Source organism: Nipponia nippon, unplaced genomic scaffold (assembly GCF_047370975.1).
Source record: "Nipponia nippon isolate SJK-2023a ecotype South Korea unplaced genomic scaffold, ASM4737097v1 scaffold_31, whole genome shotgun sequence".
Taxonomy (NCBI): domain Eukaryota; kingdom Metazoa; phylum Chordata; class Aves; order Pelecaniformes; family Threskiornithidae; genus Nipponia; species Nipponia nippon.
In genome coordinates this window covers 4,435,200-4,460,252 of record NW_028262349.1, presented here as the reverse complement: position 1 = coordinate 4,460,252, position 25,053 = coordinate 4,435,200, and the positions used below count along the sequence as shown (strand labels likewise).

The 25,053-nt window shown below is 42.9% G+C and overlaps 1 protein-coding gene across 2 annotated transcripts; it reads right to left on the bottom strand.

Moving 5' to 3' along the window:
• Positions 1 to 6,770: 6,770 nt before the first annotated feature.
• NFILZ (NFIL3 like basic leucine zipper) lies at positions 6,771 to 24,813 on the bottom strand. 2 transcript variants are annotated; one of them, XM_087769596.1, is made up of 3 exons: positions 24,678 to 24,813; positions 10,972 to 11,125; positions 6,771 to 7,692 (listed from the first exon to the last, which is right to left on the bottom strand). In XM_087769596.1, exon 3 carries the CDS (start codon positions 7,668 to 7,670, stop codon positions 6,771 to 6,773), a length of 900 nt encoding a protein of 299 aa, XP_087625722.1. In that variant the 5' UTR covers positions 7,671 to 7,692; positions 10,972 to 11,125; positions 24,678 to 24,813. The 2 variants fall into 2 exon arrangements, with proteins under 2 accessions (XP_087625722.1, XP_087625723.1); XM_087769597.1 differs by lacking the exon at positions 24,678 to 24,813 and adding an exon at positions 18,778 to 18,896.
• Between the last annotated feature and the right edge of the window lie 240 nt (positions 24,814 to 25,053).

Sequence of the window (25,053 nt, the reverse complement as noted above, 5' to 3'; positions counted from 1 at the left end):
AATTTTCTTTTCAGAGGCACAGGGATGGAGGACCATTTGGATCAGACTTCAGCTCCAGCCAGCCTTGCAGCTTGTCTCCAAAGCTAGCGGATGCTTAGCAAAAAGCTGGCAGAGCAATGGCAGCATTGCCTGCCCTCCCGGCTCCCCCGGCTGTGCTTCGGGGACGTCCTGAGCCAGTCTCACCACCCTTCAGTGTTCAATTGCTCCTGACAGACTAATCCTCCCTGAAATTGTCTCATTGATTTTTGACCTCGTTTATATCCACAACATCCTGTGGTAACAAGTTGCATGATTGAAACATGTGCTGCATGAAAAAATGCTTCCTTCAGCTTTTTTTTAAAGCCTCTGCCCACTTTCACTCAGTGCCAGCTCGTTCTGCGTTATGGAAACCAGTGAGCAATTTTTCCATGTTCAAATTCTGCAGGTCTCCCATGATGTATATTTAAATACCTGTAGCATGTCCCTCTCTTCCCAACTCAAAATCCCAGGGTCTATACTAGAGCTCTTCTGCATTTCTGCTCACTGTCATTGCCCTCTCTTTTCTGCCTCTTCTTGGAAGCAGGACGAGAATGGCAAACGGCATTGAAGATGTGAACTCAGCAGGAGAGCAGAGCTGCCTTGGAGAGTGCTAGTTGTTACTTACCAGTTACAAGATGATTCGTTAAGGTCATGGCTTTCTCCTTTGTGCATTAATTTCTATTTATCATCATTGAATTGCCCCTGCGTTACCTTCTGCAGTCTTTGAGCATCTCAGTCATTTTCAGCTTTTGCCAGCTTGAATAACTTTATAATGCCAGCACCTTTTTCATTTCACCCTTTCCCGCTTTTTCTCAGCCGCTTACTAAACGTGTTGACTAGAAAACAGATGCCACCACGGTGCCTCTCAAATTAACATCTAAGCTGTATTTCCTGGAATCTGTTTGGGGCTTTTGAGCACTTTCCATTATGATCAGCAAAATCGTCACCTGAAAATTTTATAGCAAAGTGGCTATATTTTTTAATTTGAGAAAAATATATTGATTGTGAAGTCTGGAGGTGTGAAGAGGGGGAAAGCCTGCTTTAAAAATACAGATTGAAACAACGTCAGGAGTCAGAAAGCCAGACTCACCTGTGACTGACAAAAGCATTAAGCTCTGAACGCAAAGGAAGTGTCGTGAAATGTTTAAATGCTGCAGCCTTCTTCCCTCCGCTGCAAGGAGGGGAATGCCACGGTCCCTGGCTCCCTCTCCTTTCCCTTTGCAGCCCTCAGCACCCCAGTCCCGGCGGGGAGGGAGGAGGGTGCCCGTCTCTGCTCGAGCTGCCCGCCCAGGCTGTTTCCCTTCTCTTGGGAAGCAGCTTTGAATCCCTGCAGCCAGAGACAGGAATCGAAGCGAAGTCTCTCGTTTCCTGGGGAAGTGCTGAAACCACCAGCTCCTATGCAAAACAAAAGGCTGATATTTATATATATCATTTCTTCCTCCACTGGTTGTGCTTTCGAATGAAAGTGTTCACGGCGGCTGTGCTTCGGGGCAGTCCGGGCTGGCCACGTGCACCAGGACTTGCTCAACGGAGAAGGTCCATGCTGGGACCATGGTTGTGCTCCTGATCCCGGCAAAGGAGCAAGGGTGAGCTGTGGCAGGGGCTGGGCTCGGCTCCCGGGGGATATCGGGCTCTCTGTGTGCGAGGGTGATGCTCTCAGGCTCAGTCACGGAGGCAGGTGCCAAAGGAGAAGGCCCACATCTCAGCCCTGTTCCTGGCCCAAAAAGCTGCCTATCTGCACCTGGGACTCACTAATGATGCGAAACCCCTTGTGCACAGAGGTGTGGAGTGAGCGGCCATGCGTGGGGGGCTGTTCTCCTGTCAGCTGTCACAGCGAGAAAAACTACATTTTTGATTTTATAAAGAAAACACCTCTGCCTGAGGGAGCTGCAAAACAGTGGAAATGTGCAGTGCAGAGCCAGATTTAACAGCTTCTGCCTTCAAATGTAATTTGCCCAATGTAATTTCCAAATTTCACCTCTGCCCTAAGAATAAACATCACCAAGTGGTACTGATAAACACAGGCCTGTATTTTCCAGTGTAAATAATGATGATATTAAATCTGTGGCATTGGTTTACATGTTTAACCATGGGTTGAAACAACAGTATAATCTTAAATGCCAGTTGATACTGAATTAGGCTGTTGCTTTTGACCTTTCTGTTCTGGTAGACAGATAAAAAAATGCCAGAATAGGTTTCCAAAGAGATACAGGCAAGAAATATCTTCCTCGCCTCCCCCTCTTAGGACACACACAGAGGGTTTTTTTTATATAACACTCACCCCAGTAATTAACCAGCTTGAAAATTACCTGAAATTACTCTGGAAAAAAGATTAGTTAATAAATTAACTTCTAAGCCTGAGCAGGAGTGGAAATAGGTCAGCTCCCTTCCAGGCAAGCCTTGCAGCTATCATCATCTGAAATGATTAGTACAATAATGGCTCTTATTTGAAGACGTTATTACATGTGCAACTTGGGGATGGGATAATCAATAGAGATGGCTGGATCTCTCCCAGGTACCAGTAGGAAACTCTCTAGGACAGGGGAGCAAAGGAGAAATGCAAGTGTGGAGGGAGGGGAAACACCTTCCCTGTCTCCATCCCCTCCAGGCAAGCAGCCCCAGAGGGGAGGAAAAACAAAACTTGGAGCAAGAGAAATAGTGGTGAAGGGGTTGTAAGAAGGTGTGAGATGAGCCAGGTGCGGGGCCGGGGCTGTCTCACGTCACACCCTTTCATGCTCTCCTGCTGCTGTTGCACCTTCCTGCTCCCTCCGTGAGGGCCTGCCAGCCTACACCGCTGTGAACCGCGGCTCCAGGTTTGGCCCTCGGTTTTTGCAACAGCAGGGACACAACAAACAGGAAGCATTACTCATTTCTTCATTGTCTTCAGATGAACTGTGCCTGCTCCCCACAAAAAGTCACCTTTGGGCACCTGCAGGTTTAAACCTCTCAGGGTCGTCTCGCCCTGAGCCCCAGGCAGCAGGGCTGGGGAGGGAAGGCAGGTCCTGGGGGCTACCTCCCTCCCTGCGAGCACCAAGCCCACCCTACATAGCAGGGGGAGCTGACCTACCCCCAGCTCTGCTGCCACGGCCAGGCCGCTGCCTGCACCCCACAACGCTCACTCACAGCTGCTTGCTGCACCCTGAAATGGCTGCAGGCTCACGGAGCCAGAGAAGGGCCCTGCACAGCAGTGAGAAAAGCTGGTCCAGCAGTGATGGGGAATGGCAGGAGTAGGGGGGAGGCAATTTCTTCTAGTGAAATAATTTCTAAGCTGCCTTCTTGCTATGGGCTGTCCCTACCTGTTCTGAGGGGAAGGGAGGACAGGGGGAATAGGACAGGAAATTGAACCACTTGTGGTTTCTTTTGATCTGAAAGCATCACTGTGTCAAGTTTCACACCTGAAGAGCGGTTGCAGCGCTCTGGTTTCCCTTCATGCCAGCGAGTACGGTAGAGCTGGCTGCCCCCCTCATGCTGCAGCCCCGGGGCTCTGGCCTTGGCAGCTGCGAGTGTAAAGGTCTGCCCATTTCCCTGCACTGACCTCGGCACAAAAGTGCCAGAGACGGGCAGTGAGCGGGGTTGACCCTTGTGGGATATCACTGTAAACGGTGGTGAGCTGTGTGAGCCCCACCGCACCGGCCAGCACACTGGCAGTGCGGAAGCTGCAGGACTCCGCAGTGGAGAACTGAGGGTTCTGCTGTGAGAACATAGACACAGACAGGGGAAAAACATATTTATGGACAGAGGAATCAGGAAGGTACGTACCCCACAGCCTGCTTAATCTGTGCCCTTCATTGCCGCTACCTGTGCTCCTGCTGAGCAGGACTTGTCTCCACGGGATATATTTATCACGCTGGCTGTTCGTGAGGAGGAAAGTTCAGTGCAGATACAGTGCCAACAGACAGGCCCATACACCTTTCGCAGCTTCTGGAAACAGAGTTTTATTAGGCACAACATGTTGATATACCTCCACAGTTCAGATGACCCTATGTACAGCTCACATTAAGGGCCCTCTTTTCCAAACTGATTCGAGGCATTATTACATCCCATGTCAGGTAGCATGGTTTGTCCTTTTACATGGTTTTATTATTGGTGCATTTCTTTATTAGCTATAAAATGATTTCTAGAAAAATACTCTTGACAATTGTCCTTATTCTCCAGAGCCTGAAATGATAGTGAGAACACCATAACGTGAAAAGGAACAGGGTAGTCCTGTGAGCAGCAGAACTGGCGAAGCGGAGACTCCCAGGGATCTGAGCTAGGAGGTTGAGCTCCCACTGTCCTATCTGGTTTCCAGTAGGGCTGAGCAGGCAATGCAGTTTTTCTGTCAGTAGGGACATGGTAGATGAAAATGTATGGTTGGGGCAGAGGAGAACAATGTTAAGTTGTTTATTCTCTTTGAGATCTGTCTTCTTCCATCAGATTGGGCTGTATTTGTCCAACATGTCAAAAAATGTTTAGGGCTGACTGACAGACACAGAAGCATCAGAACTGCATTAGCCTCCTTGCTGTAGGAAAAACGATAAAACACGAAAGGAGAACTGAGGACAAGAAGTTGCAGATACACCTGGGATATATCTCTGAGAACTATCTTTGGCTCGTAAACTGAGGTGACTGAGGAACAGCATAAAGTAGGCTTTAGAGACCTTCATGGGGCTACTGCTCACTGAGGCTCAGCTGGCTTTCAGCTCAACATAGCTATAGCTCAAGGTGCCTCCTGCCTTACACTAAGCCCCGTGCTTTAACCCTCGGCTGGGTTAAAGTTCTCCAGCTGTATTGCACCTACTCCGCACTCGCTGCCACGGCTGCAGCGCAGACTTTCCCAAAGGCTAAGCAGTCAGAAAGCAGGATGGACAGGGAAAGTGTCCAAGCAGATACCCCAAAGAATACATACACTATATGCAGCATGTGCATATGTAAAAGGGAGCAAAATGCTTTAGAAGGGGAAAGGGGGTGAATCCAAATGCATTAGATAAAATCAAACAAAGTCTGAAGATGTGGAACAGCAGTCTCTTGAGACACAGGATGGAAAACCCTGCCACCAGAAATAGCTAAAACCAATGTGGAGACGATGCTAGACATGTCTTAGCACAGGCACTCCTTGAATGCTTGGGGATGGAGCAGAAGCACCATGTGAGAACCAAGTAACAGCTTGCCCAGTCTGAGAGCAGGTTTCCAACAACGACGCTTTGCTGAAGCTTCCCAATACATCTCACTGTACAAATTCGGTTGGGAGGGAGCATGTCCCGCAGCCCAACTGACACGGGTGAAGACTCGGGAGGGGAGCAAACTGGTAGCGTTATATCTGTAAAGGGGACCCACCTGCAGAACATGTTGGGACACCTCTCTCCCTGCCCTGGGCACTGTACGCTTCTAAGGTTCCTCCCTCCTTCACAGAGGGATGGAAATCAGAGCCTCCATATCCAGGAGATCCCTGAAGGAGCGATGTGGCCTTTACTGTTTTTGCAAAGTCCAACCCATTCTGCTCCGTATCTGCAGTTCATCCAGTGGTGCTGCACACTCTGTGACAGCAGGGACCCAAAAGGTTACAGTTATGAGTATTATAGTCCTCTATTATTTCTGAGTGCTGCAAGTATGCCAGGCACTGAAACTCAAGAGAAACCTTCAGTCCTAGGTCTCCAGTTCAGTCTCTCCAGCTTCCACAGTTTGATAAATAGAAATAATCAATGAGTACATCCAGTGTGAGTCCAGCATTGGGCCAGTCGAGATTTACCCTGATTAATAAAGCAGCCAGATGTTAGCTGAGTTGCTCACTTGCATCTAAAGCTGGTAAAATAATTTTAAAATCATATAAAAAAATCTAAAATGTTGAAATGCATTTTACTCAGTTAATTAACAATTTTGGTATAAATTATCTTTTTGCTTATTTTTTTTATTTTATAAGTGATTCATTTCCAAAAAAAGGAAATGGTTCAGCCAACTCAGCTAAAGGTGAGAGAATGTTTTCAAATACAGAAATACCATTTCTGGAAATGTCTTATTTCAAAGAAGGAAGTAAAAATAAAATACGTTTTGCATTTCAGTATAAAACAAATATTTAGTCCTCCAAAATAATCATTGCAAAGATAAATGAAACTATCTTCTGGACTGCACTGTGTCCAGTCAAAGAGAAAAAGAGTTCATTCTCTCTGAAGATAAATTATGATAAACTAGGAATAAAATGGACTAGGTTCTGCTCTCATTTCATGCCAGTGTGAATCCATTGCCTTTTTATCACTATCCCTTTTTCTCACTCCAGACAGCTGGCGGGTCTGAAACTGGTTCCATCCACATTTTCCAATGTCAAGAAATTAAGACGTCGGGCACATTCGTGAGGATGAAGGCAACGATGAAGCAATGGTAATTAAAATGGTTGCCACCCTCAGCAGCTGTAGGTGTGTTACATGGTGTGGGCAGCACCTCCACTGTCGTAGCCTCTTCCTGCCTCTGGTTCCTTCAAACCTCAAATCTTAGCTTGGTTTGTGAGCAGAGCAGCCAGGCGAAACTCAGACTTACTCACACTGTGACCGTGGGGTCTGGTAGGTCTCACCCACCAAGATGAACGTCATGGCCAGCTGCAGTTGTGCTGTAGTGATGCAGCCCACCCCTATAAACTCCTTTATCATTTATGCAAAGCAGAGAAAATTACTTCCCTTTTTGAAGCATAAGACTTTCCCCCCCCCCCGCCCTCCTTCCAAACCCTTCATGTCTTTGGAAGGTCTTGCATTGGCCCCACAGTGGGCCGTTCCTCTGCTGCCTCAGTGGGAGTCCAGGCCACTCTCCTCCAAGCTGGTGAGGGCTTTGGTCTTAATCCGGAGCTTGTGAGGTAGGGCAGCATAGGTTCGGCCCTTCAGATGGTCTTCTGAAGGGCAGGGCAGGCTGCATGGGGGTAGAGGAGAAGTTTTGGGCACTCGTTGCTCATCATCTTCATCAGAGACAGTTGTGGCGCTTTCTTTGCTCACCTCAGCTGGACAGGGAGAAGGGCACAAGAAACAAGCACTGCCTGACAAAGGCAAATGGAAAGCGTATTTGTCTGGGCAGTGGTAATTGAGGAATGGAGAGCAAACTGTGGATCTGAAGGCTGCACCAAGCTTCTTTGGCTGCTGAAGGCCAGGTGTGTCCATGGGAGCTGGCTTTAAATCACAGCTGAGGCTGTTTCTGGATGGGCCAAAGGTTTTGCAGGAAAAGTCAGCTGGCTCCAGCACCTTCGGCACAAAGCTCTTTGTTGTGAAGAAGCAAGACTCCCCAGCAAAGGGCTCAGCCTCAAGGAGTGGGGAGGCCGCTCTGGGCCCTCTGAAACAAACTCCCAGGAAGTCCTGGAGGGAGGGGCCCTGGTAGGTGCTGGTGTCTGGGCTGATGAGCCCAAAGCGCAGCTTCAGGGACAGCAGCTCTGTCCTGAGGATGGCATTCTCCTCGCTGAGAGCAGCCAACTGGCTCTCCATGGCAAAATCATTGAGGCGCCTCTTCTCCCGTGAGCGCTTGGCCGCCTCGTTGTTCTTGCGCCTCTTCTCCCAGTACATGTTGTCCTTCTTCTCATCTGGCATGAACTCCCGCTTGCGTCGGGAGGGACCGTTCACCTTGCTGTGGAGGAGCTTATCCTTGCTCTGCTGAAGCGCAAGCTCACTGATGGTGCTCAGTGGTGCCATGAAGTTTTCCATGGTCGTGAATACAGCCGGGGTTCTGCCAGAATTAGAACATAAAACTATTACCACTAAAGGTGCTATTAATTAATACCAACAAATAAATTAATATAGCCACGTGATTGTTTTATCTCTGTTGCTGTCACACCAGGAACACCAAGTACAGCACTGTACGCACACATGACCTGAGGACAGCTTCCCTCAGCTATTTCTGTTGTTTTGGAGCCACGTTTTCAAAATACTGTCAGCACATCAGTGCACTCACATCTCACTGGTGTCTGCAAAGTCCATCAAGGGGTACCAAAAAAATGTGTATGACCGAGCAGAGTTAAAAAGGACATATTTTGCCAACTCAGTGAACAATCACAAACACTTTGCCTAACTAACTTCAATCAAGATAATAAAAATTGCTCTCACATACTACTAATCTCCCACTGGTCTCTTACCAAGCAAATAAGTCTCATTGCCCCTGTTTTACAGACACATGCAGAAGAACTGATTTCCCTCAGTTACATACCTTAGTTAGCAGCTGAAGTTGGATTACAAATCTACTGCATCTAATCAGTCCCCATTTTTCCCTAAAACCCCTGGTCCCACCCTGGAAAGCTGGATTCGATGAAGTTTGTGATTTTGAAAGGCCTGTAAGCAAATGTGGATGAACACTATGAAAGTGCCATCTAGGAGCTTGCAAGTACCTGCTGAGCAATAGTATGGCACCAAATGTTGGCACAGAAGTGTCCTTCTGAAGACAATGATGATGGTACGTTCCTGACTACGGTAAGAAGCTAGCAGAGAAGACCAATGATACAGTTTAACTTGTGAATTAAATTAATAAGGGATCACACTCCAGACATCCCCATCTAAGCTACAAGCTTCCTGTAACATGGCGATCTTCCAGGAAAACCACATCTACCCTCCTGCCTCTGGGCAGAGTGGGAGGGATTGTGCTGAGTGTCCAGAAGTAAGCAGCTGCATGTGGTCACCTCAGACACCCTCTGTCCTTCACAGCGACCTAGTGAGGGAGCTTAGCATGACATATATCTTACCCTGAAGTAGTCACTTACATTTGATCATCTGAGCTCCCTGGACTGTTGTCTATTGACTGTAAGAAAGCCCAGAGTGACTAATTCTGATCTAGACCTTGCGGGCATCTTAGGTCTGGTGAGAGGAATCACATCTTGTGAGCCTAACTTAAGTTTTGGGAAACTACTTTGTAGAGTCAAGAGGAGACAGCTTGTTATGACAGCTCTACAGGGTGGATGGGGAAGGAGCAGAGAAAAGATCCCACTCAGAAATGCTTCACTGCCAGACTGCTCAGGACCTAGGTCCCATCTAACGGAAAGCTGGGCCAGAGGGAGCAGCCAGCACTGAGCCTGATAAACCATCACCTGATAAACCATCACCTCTCAAGGATTACCCTAAAATGGTAAAGAAGGCCATAATTGTTTCACTTTGATTAGCAACTAATGCACTGAAGCTTTGGTATTTGCCACGTTTTGATCCCCACAGCCCTTGCACAAGGCCCTTCACTTTAGCCTCATGACTACGTGACTGTTGGGACCCACAAAGACCAACACACAAATGGTGGTCAAGATGCCCTCCGCACTGTCTGGCTGGTTGCAGTACACTTTATTAGCACTGCAATGCAATCATGGCTCACCACATAGCTAGAATAATAATAGTACCTGTTTACATAATTGCAAAGTGCTTTTCTGAGTCATGGGGACAACATCACCAAGGTTCCTGGCAGGGCTGGTCAGAGTGTTGGGAGGAGGAGGGCTGGCTGACATTTTCAGCTGAAAATGTTTCCCCCCACTCCAAGACAAAAATGTTTCGGGCTGAAAGTTGCCCAAACTCAGAGGCAATAAAATCAACATAACATCCAAAAGCCAAGTATTAATCAGTTTTTAGCCAGGAACATTCAGTTTGAGCATTTTTGGCTTTCAAACAGCTATTTAGGAATCAAATTAAATGGACATATTCAGAGCTACAGGTGAAGTGAGAAGTCAAACTCCTTCAGAAAGCCTGGGCCATATACATTCGCGCAGATAGGTGCTGTGAGCTTGTGAAAATCTGGCTTGTGACCTTTCTGAAAATCAACACAGCTAATAATCAGCATGACTAATAGCCAACATTCTTGCTAAATCAATTTATTGCATGAGTGACATTAATTACTCTTTTCTTGATGACTGATAACCATCTACAAGCAAAAGGGGAAGATATAATTCAAAATAATTCAGGGCATCACTTTGGGCAAGGACAGTATGTCCCTCTGAACACAGAAGGGCACTAGTTCAATGAAGGACATACAGAAACAGAAATGGTAAAGAACCGTGTTTGGGCGCTCCACTTCCTCTTCATGAGCATTCACATCAACACTAATCAAAAGAGCTCACACATCTGTGGAAAAAACCCAATTCCTAAACATTGTCCAGTTGTAATTTGTGTTTAGACATTTTGAAAATTTCCAGTGTTCTTCACTTTCCAAATTTCATGTAAAAGACTACATTTGAATGGTCTAGTTTTCCAAGAGTGATTAGTGATTTCTTAATAATCCAACTCATAAATCATAGAGAGGACAAAATTTTGGAAGCAAAGTACTCTCCTTGTTTTCTTGCATAACTCTTCTAGCACCCTATGCACTTTTATGCACTCTATGAGGCATAAAAGATCATTAGAGGATTTTGAAAATCAAACCATGTGAGAATGTATGTAAAGGAGTTCCATCATGTACACAAAGAGTTACATACATATCATACAGCAGAAATGTGAACACTGAGCCTAAAAATGCTAATCTTCTGTGGAAGCTATTTGATTAAATATTCTGCTGCTTGCAGATAAAATGTCAGCTATTTATTTTTACAGATTTAGAGACCTTCAGTATTGGCAGGTTGTCATCAGCTGTGATCTCTGCACAATGCAGACCTGCAAAATAGACAAATCCACATCTATTCACTAACCGAGTTTGCTCAGTGTGACCAGAGTTTTGTTCTGGTTTAAATCAGGACAAGTTCCATGAAAGTATTCTCTGTCCAAATCAGTGTGATTTTGTAATTAAATACATTTGGAATGCATGTATTTGAATTTAGCTATAAGTCTTTGAGATCTCAAACAGTATGCAAAGGTTCTGAGAATAACTGAAGACCAAAACAAAGAATGTCCTTTAGCGTGAAGATGTTTGGGGTAATTCCTCCGGCTTTTGATCAAAATTACTTCTGATCTCAAAGCATCAAAGGGAGAATTTCAGTGAGTGTACCTGTGGTTTCTGACAGCGTCAAGAGGCAGAAATACACTATTGTTTCAGGGCTTAATCACTTACCAGGAATTTTTCACGTTAGTATTTGACGTGACTTCTTTGTTGAATGAGTCAAAGATCAACAGGTGGCTTTTTCACTGTGTAAACTCGTATTGGGCGAAGTAGTTTGTTTTCTCCCTGTCCTTCTCTTGCTCCTGGTGCCTGTCATAAGGAGATCCTGTAAGAAGTTTCAAGATTACTGTAATCAACACTCACTGTCCAATAGAGCTGGGAAGTGTGGGAAATAAAAGGGACCCAAACCAGACATTTTTTATACAGAACAAAAAAGTAATGATGAACCTGAACTTTTCCTTCCAGCAAGCTCATTTCAGCACATTGGTTGAACCTTTCCCGCATTTGTTCAATCCCTCACACTCTAATCCATTGTGCCGAGGCGGGAATTTTCTTCAGACCCCAACTTAATGCTGTGTGAATCGAAGCAGATGGAAGTGAAATAGTGAGAAGTGAGGGTTGAGTCCAGGAGAAGAGGCAGGAGTCAAACCAGAGGGAGGGCACAGTTAGACTTTCTTGGAGGTGGGGAAAGTTTGGAAGGAGGTTGGGTGTGAAGTGGGAGGCAGGGCAAGTTTTTATCGGAGGCAGGATCTGGCCTTTTAAGGGCAAGGAATGAAGATTTAGCTGGGCCAATATGTGAAAGCGTCAAGTTTTAGGCCACAGAGTCTAAACTCTACCTGTTATTTATATCTGCAGCCCACAAAGTCACACATATACCCACATGACATTTGTCTTGGGACTCCTCATGAGTGCAGACTCTAGCAATCAAGTGCACAAGGTGATACACAGCTTGCACTCGCAACGATGAGTGGAAACATTAATATTAGTAATAACCGTAGAACCGTTATGGTCAAGTGCATTATGCAACCAATATTTCCTAAGGTGCATTGGTATCCGTTGTTTCTGCGGCTATAAATGTAGAAGACAATTACTAATGTCTTGCCAGAACATTAGCCATGTTCTGTGTTATCTGCATCCTGAACAGAAGAGAATGCACCAAAACCATTGTAAAATGATGGCATTCCTTCATTTTTCATCTCTGATTTGCACTAAATCTGCTAGTTCTGTTCAAACAGAGCATCTTTCCAAAGCCCTACTTCGCTAGAGAGAGCAGCCTTTGAACTTTTCCAGTCTCTGAGCAGGCAGAAAGCAAGCCACGTTTTTATGTAAAGACTGGTAAATACATGAAGATATGCAACAAAAACTATCCTTACCACTTCTACAATGCATCTGATCAGCTGTGAAGGGCTAAATGTGTAATGTCCTAGTTTAATGCCAACGCTAAACCATTTACACCTCTGTGAAAATGAGGACACGTTGTATTGAGGTTTTTGTACATGCACTCTATCTACCTGGTTGAAAGATCCTCATTTCTCGTAAAACTGCTTTCCTGCCACTAACAGAAGACCACGTTAGGGCTCAGGCTCCAGAGATTTGGTTCAGACCTATCTCCCCTTCTTTCTCTTATCTCCATGCTGAGCAGCAGATCAGAGCAGATTCCGATGAATTGAATTTTCCAGCAGGTTGTACAAAGCCCTCCAGGAAAAACTTATATCTAACAGGAACTGATTCACTGCAGATCTACAAGACAATATACACTTTTCTTTAATCAAAACACACTGCCTCATAAAACAGCTGGCGAATCTCACTTTTCTGTGATCTAAGTCAAGCCCTCAACCCTCAGATTATTCTTTTTCCCAAGGATGTAGTATAATTAGAATAGATCCTGCAAAGGGCAACCAGAACAGCCATAGATTCAGAACAGTTTCTGTAAACAGATGCTAACTCATTATTTCTCAAGAATAAAGAACATGCGCTGGAATTATCAGGCAATAGATTTCAAAGAAACAAAAGGAAGCACATCTTCATCCAACATAAAATTAAAATTTGGAGTTTGTTGCCTCAGGATAATGTAGCAGTAACGTAGTAATCAAAAATAAAAAGGGAATCACAAAAAATATTAGGCCAAAGATCAGGCCAGGTAGACCTTTAAGCTGACCGAGTTTGACCATTCTTATGTCCTAAAATACTGTGTGAATTTGAGTATTAAATAAATTTCCAGCAAATGGGTTATAGATGCTGTAGAACTGAACTATAGTCATGCGTCTTACCTTTTCTTTGGATTAGAAGAGAGGATGAAGTGGATTACATACAAAATTCAATCATTTTAATATGGTGAATATCTATATTTTATTCTTCTTAATTTATGAATTTTTAATCTATGTATCTAAATTTTAGTACCTCTTAGTATGAATTCCCTTTCTATAAGTTGCAAACTTTTTCTTAAATCTTCGCATGTCTGTTTATTTCCCCCTATTTATATCACAAATGCATATCTACAACCATCAATAATGTTTTTGAGTTTGAAGCCTCGTTTAAAAACACCGCCGAGAGGATTAGTCTCAACTAAAACCACAAGAATGAAAACCCAAGCAGAAATCTACATATATTTTAATTAAAAAGGAAAAAATGTAATATAGAAGTGCAAAGTGACTTGGTGTATCTTCCCTGTGTTAGAGATTTCTTTTCTTTACTCTGAAGTGAAAATGGTTGGTTTTCCATGGTATTCCCATGACATAGAATCATAGAATATCTCAAGTTGGAAGGCACCCATAATGATCATCGAGTCCAACTCCCTTCTCCTTGCAGGACTACCTAAATCTAAACCATATGACATGCACAGATTTCAGCACATACTGTGTATTTGATTTGCAATATAACTTTAAGCAACTAAAGGCAAGAAAGCTTCCAATTATTTTTCATAAAACACATACTTCCATTGTGACATTAACTACCCTACAGACAATTTTTGAATCAAACTCTGATTCCCAGCTTCCTTATCACACTCGATTCAGCACCCATATACATAAGAGCTCATCCATGGAAACATCACTGGAATTTACCTACCTTAATTAAACTGGGAACAGAATTTAGGATTTAAAGAGTTTATAGCAGCACAAAGTTTGAGCCAAGCTACCCTTGCTTTACGCTAATATAAAGGATCTTGATAGCTGCTTATTTTTTCACTCTTAAATTATATCATCCTAAACAAAATCAGAACTCAGATGTTAATCTCAAGCCACTCTAGTACATCAGTATCTAACCCACAGGAGTTATTCAGAATTTACTCTGATAAAATGAGATAATAAACAGGCCCCAGTGAGCATGGCATGATTTACAACAGAAACTTCTGAAAACTTCTACCAGCAATACTGCGCTGTACAAACACTGCACTGCAAGCACCTTAGTAAACAAGTTTCGATCCTCGCTGCTGCTTCTTCACCTTAGTAATAAGAAAAAAAAAAAATCTGTGGTTTGGTAGTATCTTACAATACTCTCTAAACCTACTGGCCTATTTAAGATAAAAAGACATTAGTCTAATGACTCATATTCCTGAGTATTTCACATTCATGCTAAAGCAGTGGTTAACAGGTGCTATTGAGGAATAGGTATTTGTATCTCAATGGGAAATAGCATGGTCTATTGATTAAAGCAGGCAGAAAAGGAGAAAACAGAGGAGACCCTAATGACCTGTATGCCTGAACTCCAGGCCAACTACTTCTGTGGCTGCTGCTGATGGAAGACTTGCTCTTAGAGGTGTAGCTTTAAACTCAAATTCAAAGCAAAACTGACTCAGAAACAACTACAGTATGCCAAAGTCACAATTTTGCTCTGTGTCTATTTTGAAAACACACAAATGATTGTTGGCTCAGAGCGCCAAATGTTGCTGCAAGTCTGTCAATGTATTGCAGTGCCTTTACAGACAGATTTTCAAAATCAAGCATTTTCACCATCGGGCCAGGTTTTCCAAAGTCTTGTTTCCACCGAAGCTTTGCACTCATTTGGGCACTTGTTTGAAAATCAGATTCCAAGACCCCATAAGGATTCTCTGGAGCGGATCACTTTTGAAACCTGGCCACAACCACAGATGATGAACTCCTGAAAATCAAGTTTTTCTCTACAGAGTCTGAAGGATATATTGAACTTTCTGGTGTACTAGAATTCTAGGCTACAAGATATTAAATTGCTGTCTCTTCAGCTTAATCACAACAGGTTGGTTGTTAGGGGCTTGGTAGAATTAGTTTTGCCTTTTGGTCTTGAGGTACGAGACTTCAAACAATGTGAACCTACCCAAAATTACCAAACCACCTGCAGCAGAACTGCTAGGTGTTACAGCTTGTAAGCTGTATAAGCCTTCCTTGATTCCTCAGTTCTTGTGGTCAAAGCCCACACTACTGAGGCTGCATTGCTTATGGTAACTAGCCTCAAAACCAGTTCAGGTATTACTCTATTTGGAACAAACTGACCTCTAAATTTTACTGTGGGTCTACAACAAACCGTGCGACTAGAAATGTATTGCAAACCCCTTAAAACCCCTAAGTTACTAATGGTTCTTTGCAAGCAACAGAATTTTGCATTTCTTGGTCTGGAAATGCCTCAATGCATGCTGCTGATGAATAATGAAGTCTTCACGCTGTTTGCTCCATTTGGCTTGCCTCTGCACCCAAGAAAGCTGACCCTGTCACACCATGGCTCAATGTAAGATACTTCATAAACATTTATTTTTTTCTCTGGGAAAGAACTTTAAAGAAATCCTTTTTCTTCCTCTGCTTTATTTCATACTTTGGGTCGAAAGCATTGACTTTTCAGCAGATTATGCTTGGTGGGGATAGTTTAGTTGAATTCTGAAATACCGGAATCGGAAACTCAAGTGTTTCAGCTGAAAACACAAAACAATTAAGATCTTAGTATTTTCAGATAATTTTTGCTGATTTTTTTTGAAACAACTAAAACTTTCCTTGGAAATCCAGCTATGTCTGAAAAACATTCTGGATACTACTGAGTATTCTACAAACATTTTTAGTTGTCTTGTTCCTTCAGTTTCAGCGCCTACTTGGTAGACCCTGTTCCAGGAACATATAAAGCACGAATAACTGAATTGTTCTTTTTCCCCTTGCCATTTCTTCACTGCACAACACAGGGGAGCACAGAGATATATGAGCTATTTCATTCGGATGCAACGAGGCTGAGACAGACTGGAATTCCCCCAAGCTAACTAATGCCAGCAAGCTCAATTTGGCAATGCTACCATGACCAGCCTACATTTACTACCAAAGCTCGCTTACTGAGAACATGCTTAAGCACACAGCGCACAGATTTGCAGGACCAGACCATACTGTATCAGATCTGCATCACATCGTTTGTAGAAAAGCAGTAAATAACACATAAAACTGTTACGCTGCACAGCAGCGTAGATGGCAGGTATGAACATGTTAATTCTTCCGCATGGATATTTTTAGTGGCAGCTTTTGGTCTGCTGCACTAACAGGAACCGGCAAGGTGTGGCTGCATGTACCTTGGTGTAACTCAGCAGTAAGTCTTTTCCAGTCAGCAGATTTTCACTCACACGACTGACGGGAGAAGAAGAGAACTAGCCCAGGAACTCACACGTCTGGCTCCGGGTGAACAAGCAGATGGATGCTCATGTGCAGCGTGCCGCTGGCAGTACGTGCAGCCCTGCATCTGCTCTCCACCTCTCTCTGCCTACCCAGAGGGATGGAAAATTCCATCCGGTTCATACTGAACCTGACAAAAACTGCTGTTGCAGTAGTTTTTTTAAAAGTGAAGATCGATTCACAAAGATAAAGCTCATAATTATCTGAAGGCTACCCCAGAGGTGACGCCTCATCATGAGGAAAGTGTGAGAGGCAGTCCAGACCCAAAGGTAAGTCCCTTACTCTCCGTAGCACAAGAATGTCATTGTAGGTTACAAAATCAATGAGAACTAAGCATGTGTTTAAAATTAAGCAGAGCCTAAGAGCTTTTTCTGAGACAAGGCCACAAATGCTGGCTTAAGCAGGGCTGCCGTTGACCTTAGCAAGTCAGTGGCTTTCTCTCTTGGAAATTAGAAGTCAAGAACCACCAGGAAAGAATTGAACACATTTCTAATCTTTCCTAGATGCAATCATCCGTGGTTAGTAGGTCTTGAGGGTACATGAAATTCCTATTTTAAAAACGTAGTGGAATCATTTGCAAATGAAAAAATCCCGCGCTCTGCAGAAGCTGCAAAGATACCACTGTAACGATACTTTAAGAGGAAAAGCAGAACAAATCCTGATAAAAACAAGGACCTCTCCGCCATTTGCAAAATCCATTCCCCTGCAAACACCAGTCATCAGGAAAGACAGCCTTCTCCTATATTTGATATTCCCTATTCCTTTCTTCATCTTTTCATATACCTGTTTCAAAACGCCCAATGCAAAATATTTTTTTTCAGCCAGTAAAACTTCCAGGACCTGCTTCATTCCCCATTCTCCTGCTCGTTATGCAGTCACTTACATCAGCAGTCACAAATTATTCCTTATATAGAAAACTTAGAATTAGGCCCTCAGTTTATCGCTGAGCCATAGTGACAGACATACGCAGTAGAGCCCCACGGGGTTTTGCTAACCCACCAGTGCTGTCATCCAGATTCCAGCCCTAAGAAATTATTTTGCTTTAAGTAGACAAACCAAAGTCAAGCTCTTCCATCCTTTCTCCCAGTCTTTTCCTGTTCCTAATTCCAGCACAATCACTTTCAGAATACAGGACTGATCATAGCATCCCATTTACAAAAGTTTTTGCAGAACCTAAATAAAACTCATCTCATTGCTTACCCTCCTGTTTAAGAATGAAAAACTGATGATCACAAAATAGAAACCATTCACACTAAGATGTATAGAAATATTTAGCAGTTCAGGAGTGCAGCACCTCAAGGGCCACAAATTTCTGCACACGGCACCTTTCTCATCGTTTTCTGGCAGGAAGACTCCCATCCTTGTGTTCTTCTGCAGAAGTCCTGTCAAAGGATCCGATGCTCTCTTAAAAGCTTTCCTTTTTTATTTTAAAGGAAGTAAGCCATCACTACTGGCTTGTCTTGAAGGCTGTCAGGCCTCCTCCGCTCATACGTGCGTGCAAAGGGCACTCACTGCAGAATGTGACCACATCTCATTCACCAATTGTTAATATCAAGATTTTCTGTCAGAAGTTTACCTTTCACTCTGCTATCACAGGAAATAAACGAAACTTTTGAAGATTTTGCAAGGCAGAGTCATGCATTGGCCACTTCTGCCTGAGTTTCTACAATACACAGAACCGGTGACAGCCCACATGTACTAAAGATGAAACTCCTAATTTCAGTCCCAAATCATTGAGTTTCTCTGTGCCCAACGCAACAGGGTGTTTATCAGTGCTTTATCAGATTCAAAATACTTACTTCTGGGTAACTAAAGTGAAATGCTTATGTAAATTCACATGGTCCAGTCCTAGAAATAATTTTTCCAGATTCAAACTGATTGCTGCAGTTTCCTTTTGAAATCATCAGAAAAGAAGATAAGGCTTTAAATTAGGACTCAGGTTTTGTCTGAAACTACACTAGAGTCAAATCTGGAGTGCCTCGACTAATGCTGTACAACTCATTCCAGATTTCTGCCAAAGCAGCAGAAATCAGCAGCCAGAGTATAATAGTCTTTCCAGAAACCAGCAAAAGACAATGAACTATCTCTTCCATCCCTTGGGTTATTCCTTGCAATATTAATATTCACAGTACACTTTCGCTAGATGGAAGCAGTGGGAATTTCTGCCTAAACTGCTTGACTCCACAAGAAAATAAAGATACTCTTCCTTCTCAAAACACAAAGCCAAATTCTGCTGTTAACTGCATCTTATCTGACTTTCTGCTCTTAACTGCATCTTATCCGACTTATTGCACAGGTTTGAAAAAGAAGGAAGCTGTGACCTTGGCACAGATTTCAGCTAGGCACACGTCAGATTACTCACCAAAGCATTTTCACCTGCCAGAGGCTGTAGGTTCTGAGAGATCCCCAGGAACACGGGACCAGTCCTTGACTCCCCGAAGACCGAAACTCAAGGGAGTCAACTCAACTCCCCTAGTTGCCGCGGCCACATTGACATGGTAGCACAGTGAGAGCACACGTCAAACCAATACTACACAATAACCTAGCCAGGAAGCAGAGAACAACACTGCAGCCAGGGGAAACTGTGAGACAAATTACAAGGAGTGAGAAAGGCTAAACAGCAAAAACTGGATTGTGCTCTAGAGGCTTGTGTTTCAGTGAAAAAGTCAGGGCAGGAATCATAAGGATGAGGCCGGGTCCTTGGGTTATTGCTTGCAGGTGGACAGATGTTTCAGAATCGCTCAGGCAAAAAATCCTGAAGCTTAATAAGACTTTTGTAATAGCTGTTTTCCTGAAAGCCTCTGCTAGCTGAAGTTACCTCATTAGGTAGAGTCTCAGCTTTCAATTAGAGAAAAATGTGTTTAGTTCTTGTAGATGCAGAGGATTAAAACTGTAACACTGAGGAGTCTCAAAACCAAGGCAAATAGAAAGCTTCCCTTCAAAAACAACAACGAAAAAACAACCCCACAAACAAACCAAAACAAAACCAAAAGTTCTTCACATTTTTATTTTACCACTCAATATCACTTGAATTTAGCTTTTAAAAATACGCTGCAAAGAAGACATCTTTTAAAGTTAGAACCGGAATGTTTTATTAGAATAGTTCATGATTTAAAGTCTCTTTATTAGAGGACTGTAGTTCTGAGACATCTTAAAGGATGCCTGAATTTAAAAAGCAGTCTTTTTAAATGAAGCCTGTTAACGTTTGGCAACCAGAAATGTCAGAGTCTGGAGTCATTAGTCTTTTCTGAAATACTGCCTGATATCTGCAGATTATTCCACTCATACTGGCATGGAAGTCTACAGTTAATTATTGCAATAATTATTTCTGATAAGCAGAGATGCTAGATATGGGATAACTGGCATGCAGTACACTTATGAACTGCATTTTCTTTCTCTCAACAAATCTTTGAATGTCTCTAAGAAATTTAGCCTGTCATAAGCCACAGCACAGCAAAGTTCAAATTTAGAGCAGTAAAAAATTTACCATACCTAGATATTTCAAAAATGTTAAGTCTTCTGTTCTGTATGATACAGCAAGAGCATTTGCTGCATGTAGAAAGAGGAGGTTCCAACCTTTGGGTGGCTCTCAGTGCTCGCTTCTTGGTCTGGGAGGACCCGAGAAATGTCCTTCTCACAGTTTTTTTTAATCAGCAGAATAGTTATTTACTGTCACACTCTCTAAAAATCAAAAGCAATGCTGGCTATTAATTATTTTCAATATTATACATTAAAAACAATCTTCTTGTTTAAAATGTCCACACCTCATATATAAACTAGTTTTGGGTAGTGGCTACTTCGATGTTTCAGCTACGCTGACACGACAAGACCAGTGTCCTTCATTCAAAGCTTCATTCTCTCCCACTAGAAAGAACGCAGCAAACTGGAATTTCACATTTTATACTGCTCAGACCTCTATACTCACAATATACTAGATTTTGCATGTGGGTAGCAAAACCTGCTCTCAAGCATCATCATTGTCTTTCGATAGGAGAAGCGGATCTGCTGCCCACGTCCAAATTCTGCCATGTAGGTATTAGCTATACAGAGCAGAAGAAAAGGTTTTGATGGGAATGTAAAAAATGTACAAAAAAATATACAAAATTGTGTTGCTCTCTCTGAAGCTGCAGTTTTGATCTCATTATACTGACTGCATGACTCTTGTCCCTCTATTTATATACCTGAATTCCCTCTTCAAGTGCAAAGTGCAGCTCATGTTGGAATGCCCTACAAGAGTTCTTGCCATGGCTGAATTGAAGAGCTGCAAAACTGTTTCTATGGGATCAAGAGAAAGCATTTTGGTTTTATCTCAAATTAAATGTTTCAGGATAGTTAACCATTTTCTCTCATAAGGAATTGATCAATTTCAACACAAAAATGATGTTTTGAAATTACATTTTGCGTGGTAAATTTGAAGTTGAAGATGGTTAGAAGCATTTTGAGTCTTCCTAAAAACAGCTTCCCCTTTTTATTTTTAGTCAAAATTATTTGCCAGTGGAACTCTTAGAAACAGGTTTTGGTCACTAATGTGGTGTTGTTTTTTTGAATGTAGTCTCTTGCAAAAAATTCACTCAGTTGTAATCTGTGAAGTCTAAAAATACCCAAGGGCTGATTTCCTTTCCTGTCTTTGTAGTTCTTAATACATTGTCAAACAATATGGATGCGTGTTATCATATACATTATGTTAATTTAAATTTGCTTAAAAAAAAGTATGCCTTATGAACTGGTTGCTTCTGCTAGACCAATCTGCTGCCTAAAATCTGTAACGACAGAAAATACAACTTGCAAAAGCAATTGAAATAATCTTACTCCCATTCTCAAAAATAACCTGTGAAATTCAGGAGCAGAACACAAAGAATGTAAACAAGATGAGGCATTGTAGCAGTAACAATTTGAGGTCTCTACAACCTATTTTCCAAAACTATTTAGATATATGTGTGTCTAAACCACACTGAAACTTAATAAGCCCTCTAAATCTGGTGAGCTGAAAATGTGAACTGTCTTACGATTCAAGAAATCCCAGAGCCAAATGGGAATGAAGGTGAGCTGGAGTATCAGGTACAAGGGTTGGGTGGCTGGGAAGAGGCATAGACATCAAAAGGTTCAGAAGCAATAGCATGAACTATTAAAGAAAATTAGAAGAAGTTAGAGCTGGTGCTTTTAAATCCTTCTGTAAACCTCATCAAAGTGTCCTGGTAAATGCTTAGATCCAAGGAGATTTTGAAAATTCAAATTTTAAGGAAAAAAAACCGCATCTTTTAATTTCTCAGCTAAGTACACGCCACTGGTGTTGAAAGTCAGTGAATGTGAGAGTTCCTCCCACAGTCTTAATTTATTTATCTAATGACATAACTTTTCAGAGAATTTCATTAAAAATCTTCAGGAAGAGTTTTTTAGCATGCTTTTGATACTAGTTTACTGTTCATATGTGTCTGCTAGCAATAACAAGATTCTGTAGCTGGAACTGCATTTTATGTTGCTTATATAAATAACGAAGTGATTATGAACAGCAGATTGAGGTTTGGCAGATTTGCAACATCCAGATAGATATACATCTCTCTCATATGAGACTCACTAGCTTTTTCAACAAATTTACACTGTTTCATTAACTTGCATTTTATATCTACAATCTTGACACTTACGTAGAAGGGGAAATTTGGTTAATTCCACAGAATTCAGGATGGCAGTTTCATTTTCTTTTGCATTTCAGCTTTTTTTTTTTTTTTTTTTTTTTTTTGCAATGACTATAACGTATACAAAGAATATTGGGTTTAACATTAGACAAAGAGCAAAGAAAGGGCCATTACTACCGCAGTGACCTGAAAGAGTTGGAATGTACCATGATTTTTGTGTGGTAAGGGATGCACAGCGTGCCCAGGGGAGTCAATTACTCCAAGGCAGCAAGACCTCTTTTCAGGAGTAATTCTCAAGGCCTATTGACATCAAATTCCCAGTTCTCCTGCATTTTAATTAATGGTAACAACATCAAAGAGAAACTCTGGGCATACTTTTGCCCGCAGGGGAGGAAATACTGTGTTTTGGAGTTCACTGAAAGCCAGTAGGAGAAGTGGCTTCAAGGCACAGCCTTTGGTTTTGTGCTTACAGACCATGCGGTAGTGTTCAGCCCTGGCTGCAGATATCCCTGCCACTTTGAAGTGCTTCTAATACTGAAGACTGCCTCTGAAGTGGAGGTTAGCGAATCCTCTAAGTTCATAACTGTGCCGTTTATCACTTTCCTCAATTCATAAAATTAAAATATTTAATGTGTTATTTTCTTCACTGTAAAATTCATTGTTTTGCTGAAGCAAAATAAGGACAGTGAACCTCAGGCAGAAGGAGGGGGATTAAATACACCTTTTCTTCATATAAAAATTTCATGACAACTGTCAGCTTTAAAATTCAAAATGAGCACTATTTCATCACAGCCTTCAGAAATAACACACAATAATGTTACACCTTCCTCCAGGTATAATAAATATCTATCACCTGCCTTTATATAAATCCTGTGTGCCTTCGGAATAGTTTTCTGTCTTTTTCTCTCAAACTTGCTACAGAAGGGGAAGTCTGAGAGGGAGAGAGGGAAATGACAACAACCCCTCCCTGTCTTTGAAATTAGATGCAAAAGGGTTTTTAAAGCAAGAGAGGAAAAGGCTTGTCCCCAGAAACTTTGTGAACCCAAGAAACCACGTTACAAGCTGAGCAATGACAGAAAGAAACAAACAGTCCTACATGGTGTTACTAATTTTTTAACAGTTTTCAATGCCTGGATCATTTGTATTTTCTATCCTGGTTCTCAGTGCTTCTGATACTGTAAGGGACATGGCAAAGGGCATATACATCAATATCTTCCCTATACAGAGCAAGCAAAGGGAAAGCCAATTTTCTAATGTTGTGTTTTTACACAGACTGTGACATAAAGGATGAGGTGTTCAGAAGAGGTTTGCATCTAGGGACTCCAACACTGCCAAAAACTGGCCAAAAGTCTCACAGGAGAAATTTAGACCAGGGAAGGAGAGGATGAGGAGACAGGGAGATGGAAGCAAAAGGTTTGAAGCACATACAGACCAGCTGGAACAAAACAGGTTGTGCTTTCAGTGCAAGCTCACTAGATTAGGAAATTCACAGCAGAGTTTGCCACGGTTAAAACAAAGTTGAGCAAACGCCGATATCATACAGGGACCTCCGTGACAGGAGTTGTTCTTGGCCTAGGCAATCATTCACTCCATACTAACCACTGGTGTCACTAAGGCCAACTGCCTTTCCTGGCCTCGTCACCTCTGCAAGCGAAACTTTGTGCAGAGACTTGCAAAGGGCTCCATCCACTGCGAGGTAGGTCCTTCTGCCAGGGTGGGAGCCGCCGGCAGAAGGTCCTCTCCAAGGAAGCCACCTTTCTACTGTGGCTCCTCTAGAGAGATGGTGCCGACCCCTCTCTTCAGGGCTGCAAATCCAGCACCTTACATTCACTATGTTATTATCAAGCTCTACTGCTGTGCTGGCTGCCATACAGACACCAGGTGATGCTCTAGAAACAACACCAATCTGCCCAATGCAGAAAACAAATTACTCCTTAGTCCTAGTCCTTAGCCAGGCATGTGCAAGTGCATGAACGTTGGTGTTTCTGATGTGAAGAGGAGACTGAACCAAAGTAAGCACATAGGAAAGAACAGGCAACAAAAATGTCCAACTTGACAACTAGGCAAACATAGTAGAAGCATACAACAAAATCTACAAATGTAACCACCTCCATCACTCCCCCTGAGGATGGGAAGAGAAACTAGGGAGGAAGATATCGGGCATTGCAATATGGTAAGTGTGTGTGCATCCATGTGTGTGCGCATACAGGTGTCGGTGTGTTGGCAGGCGTGGCAGGGAGGAGTGCGGAATGTCAGAAGTTTAAAGAAAGATAAATTCAGGGACAGCTGGGGGGAAGCACAGAGTGCATAGGGAGAATATATAAGGGAGAGAGAGAGAGAGAAAGGAAGGAGAAAGAAGAAAAAAGGAAAAAGGGAAAGATAAAAGAGAAAAAAAAAATAAGATGAAAAAAGATTTAAAAAACCAAACAAGATTTAAAAAAGATTAAAAAAGAAAAAAGCCAGCAATTTTCACACCGAAAGTCATTCACTTTTCAGGAAAGCTAGCACGCGTCTAGGGACAAGCCCAGAAACGGTTTTCTGGTAGGGTATTGCTGCCGCCTTTGCCCCACAACACCTGGAAAAGCCCCAACGCCGTGAACTCCCTCTCACCATCCTGGCCAGGACTTACCTTGCGGATTGGACGTGACACCCAGAGTCATCCGGCATTGGATCCTCACCCAAGAGCCACCCAGGCAAGGTGAGAGGAAGATGACAAACTCCTCTTCTGCTGAACGCTGCCTCACCGCACACCCGCTTGTGACAGCCCTGCACTGAGAAACATGTCAGTGGGTCAGTGAGGATTTTTTTGGGGCTTTTTTTTTTTTTTTTGCTTGCTTTTTTGCATAACCAGGTCCCAGGAAAGCTGGAGTCATGTAGTGATTACGTAAGAGGCGGTGACATGCGGTGGCAGAGCAGGCGGCATCACTGGGGGGGGGGTGGGGTGGGTGTCAGGTGGCTCCCGCCAGCAACACAGCTGCTTTCGAGCTTCCCGTTAGCATTTACAC

What these genes read in the sequence shown, in the direction of transcription:
- NFILZ (XM_087769596.1), bottom strand. Translation starts at nt 7,670, where the DNA reads ATGGAAAACTTCATGGCACCACTGAGCACCATCAGTGAGCTTGCGCTT.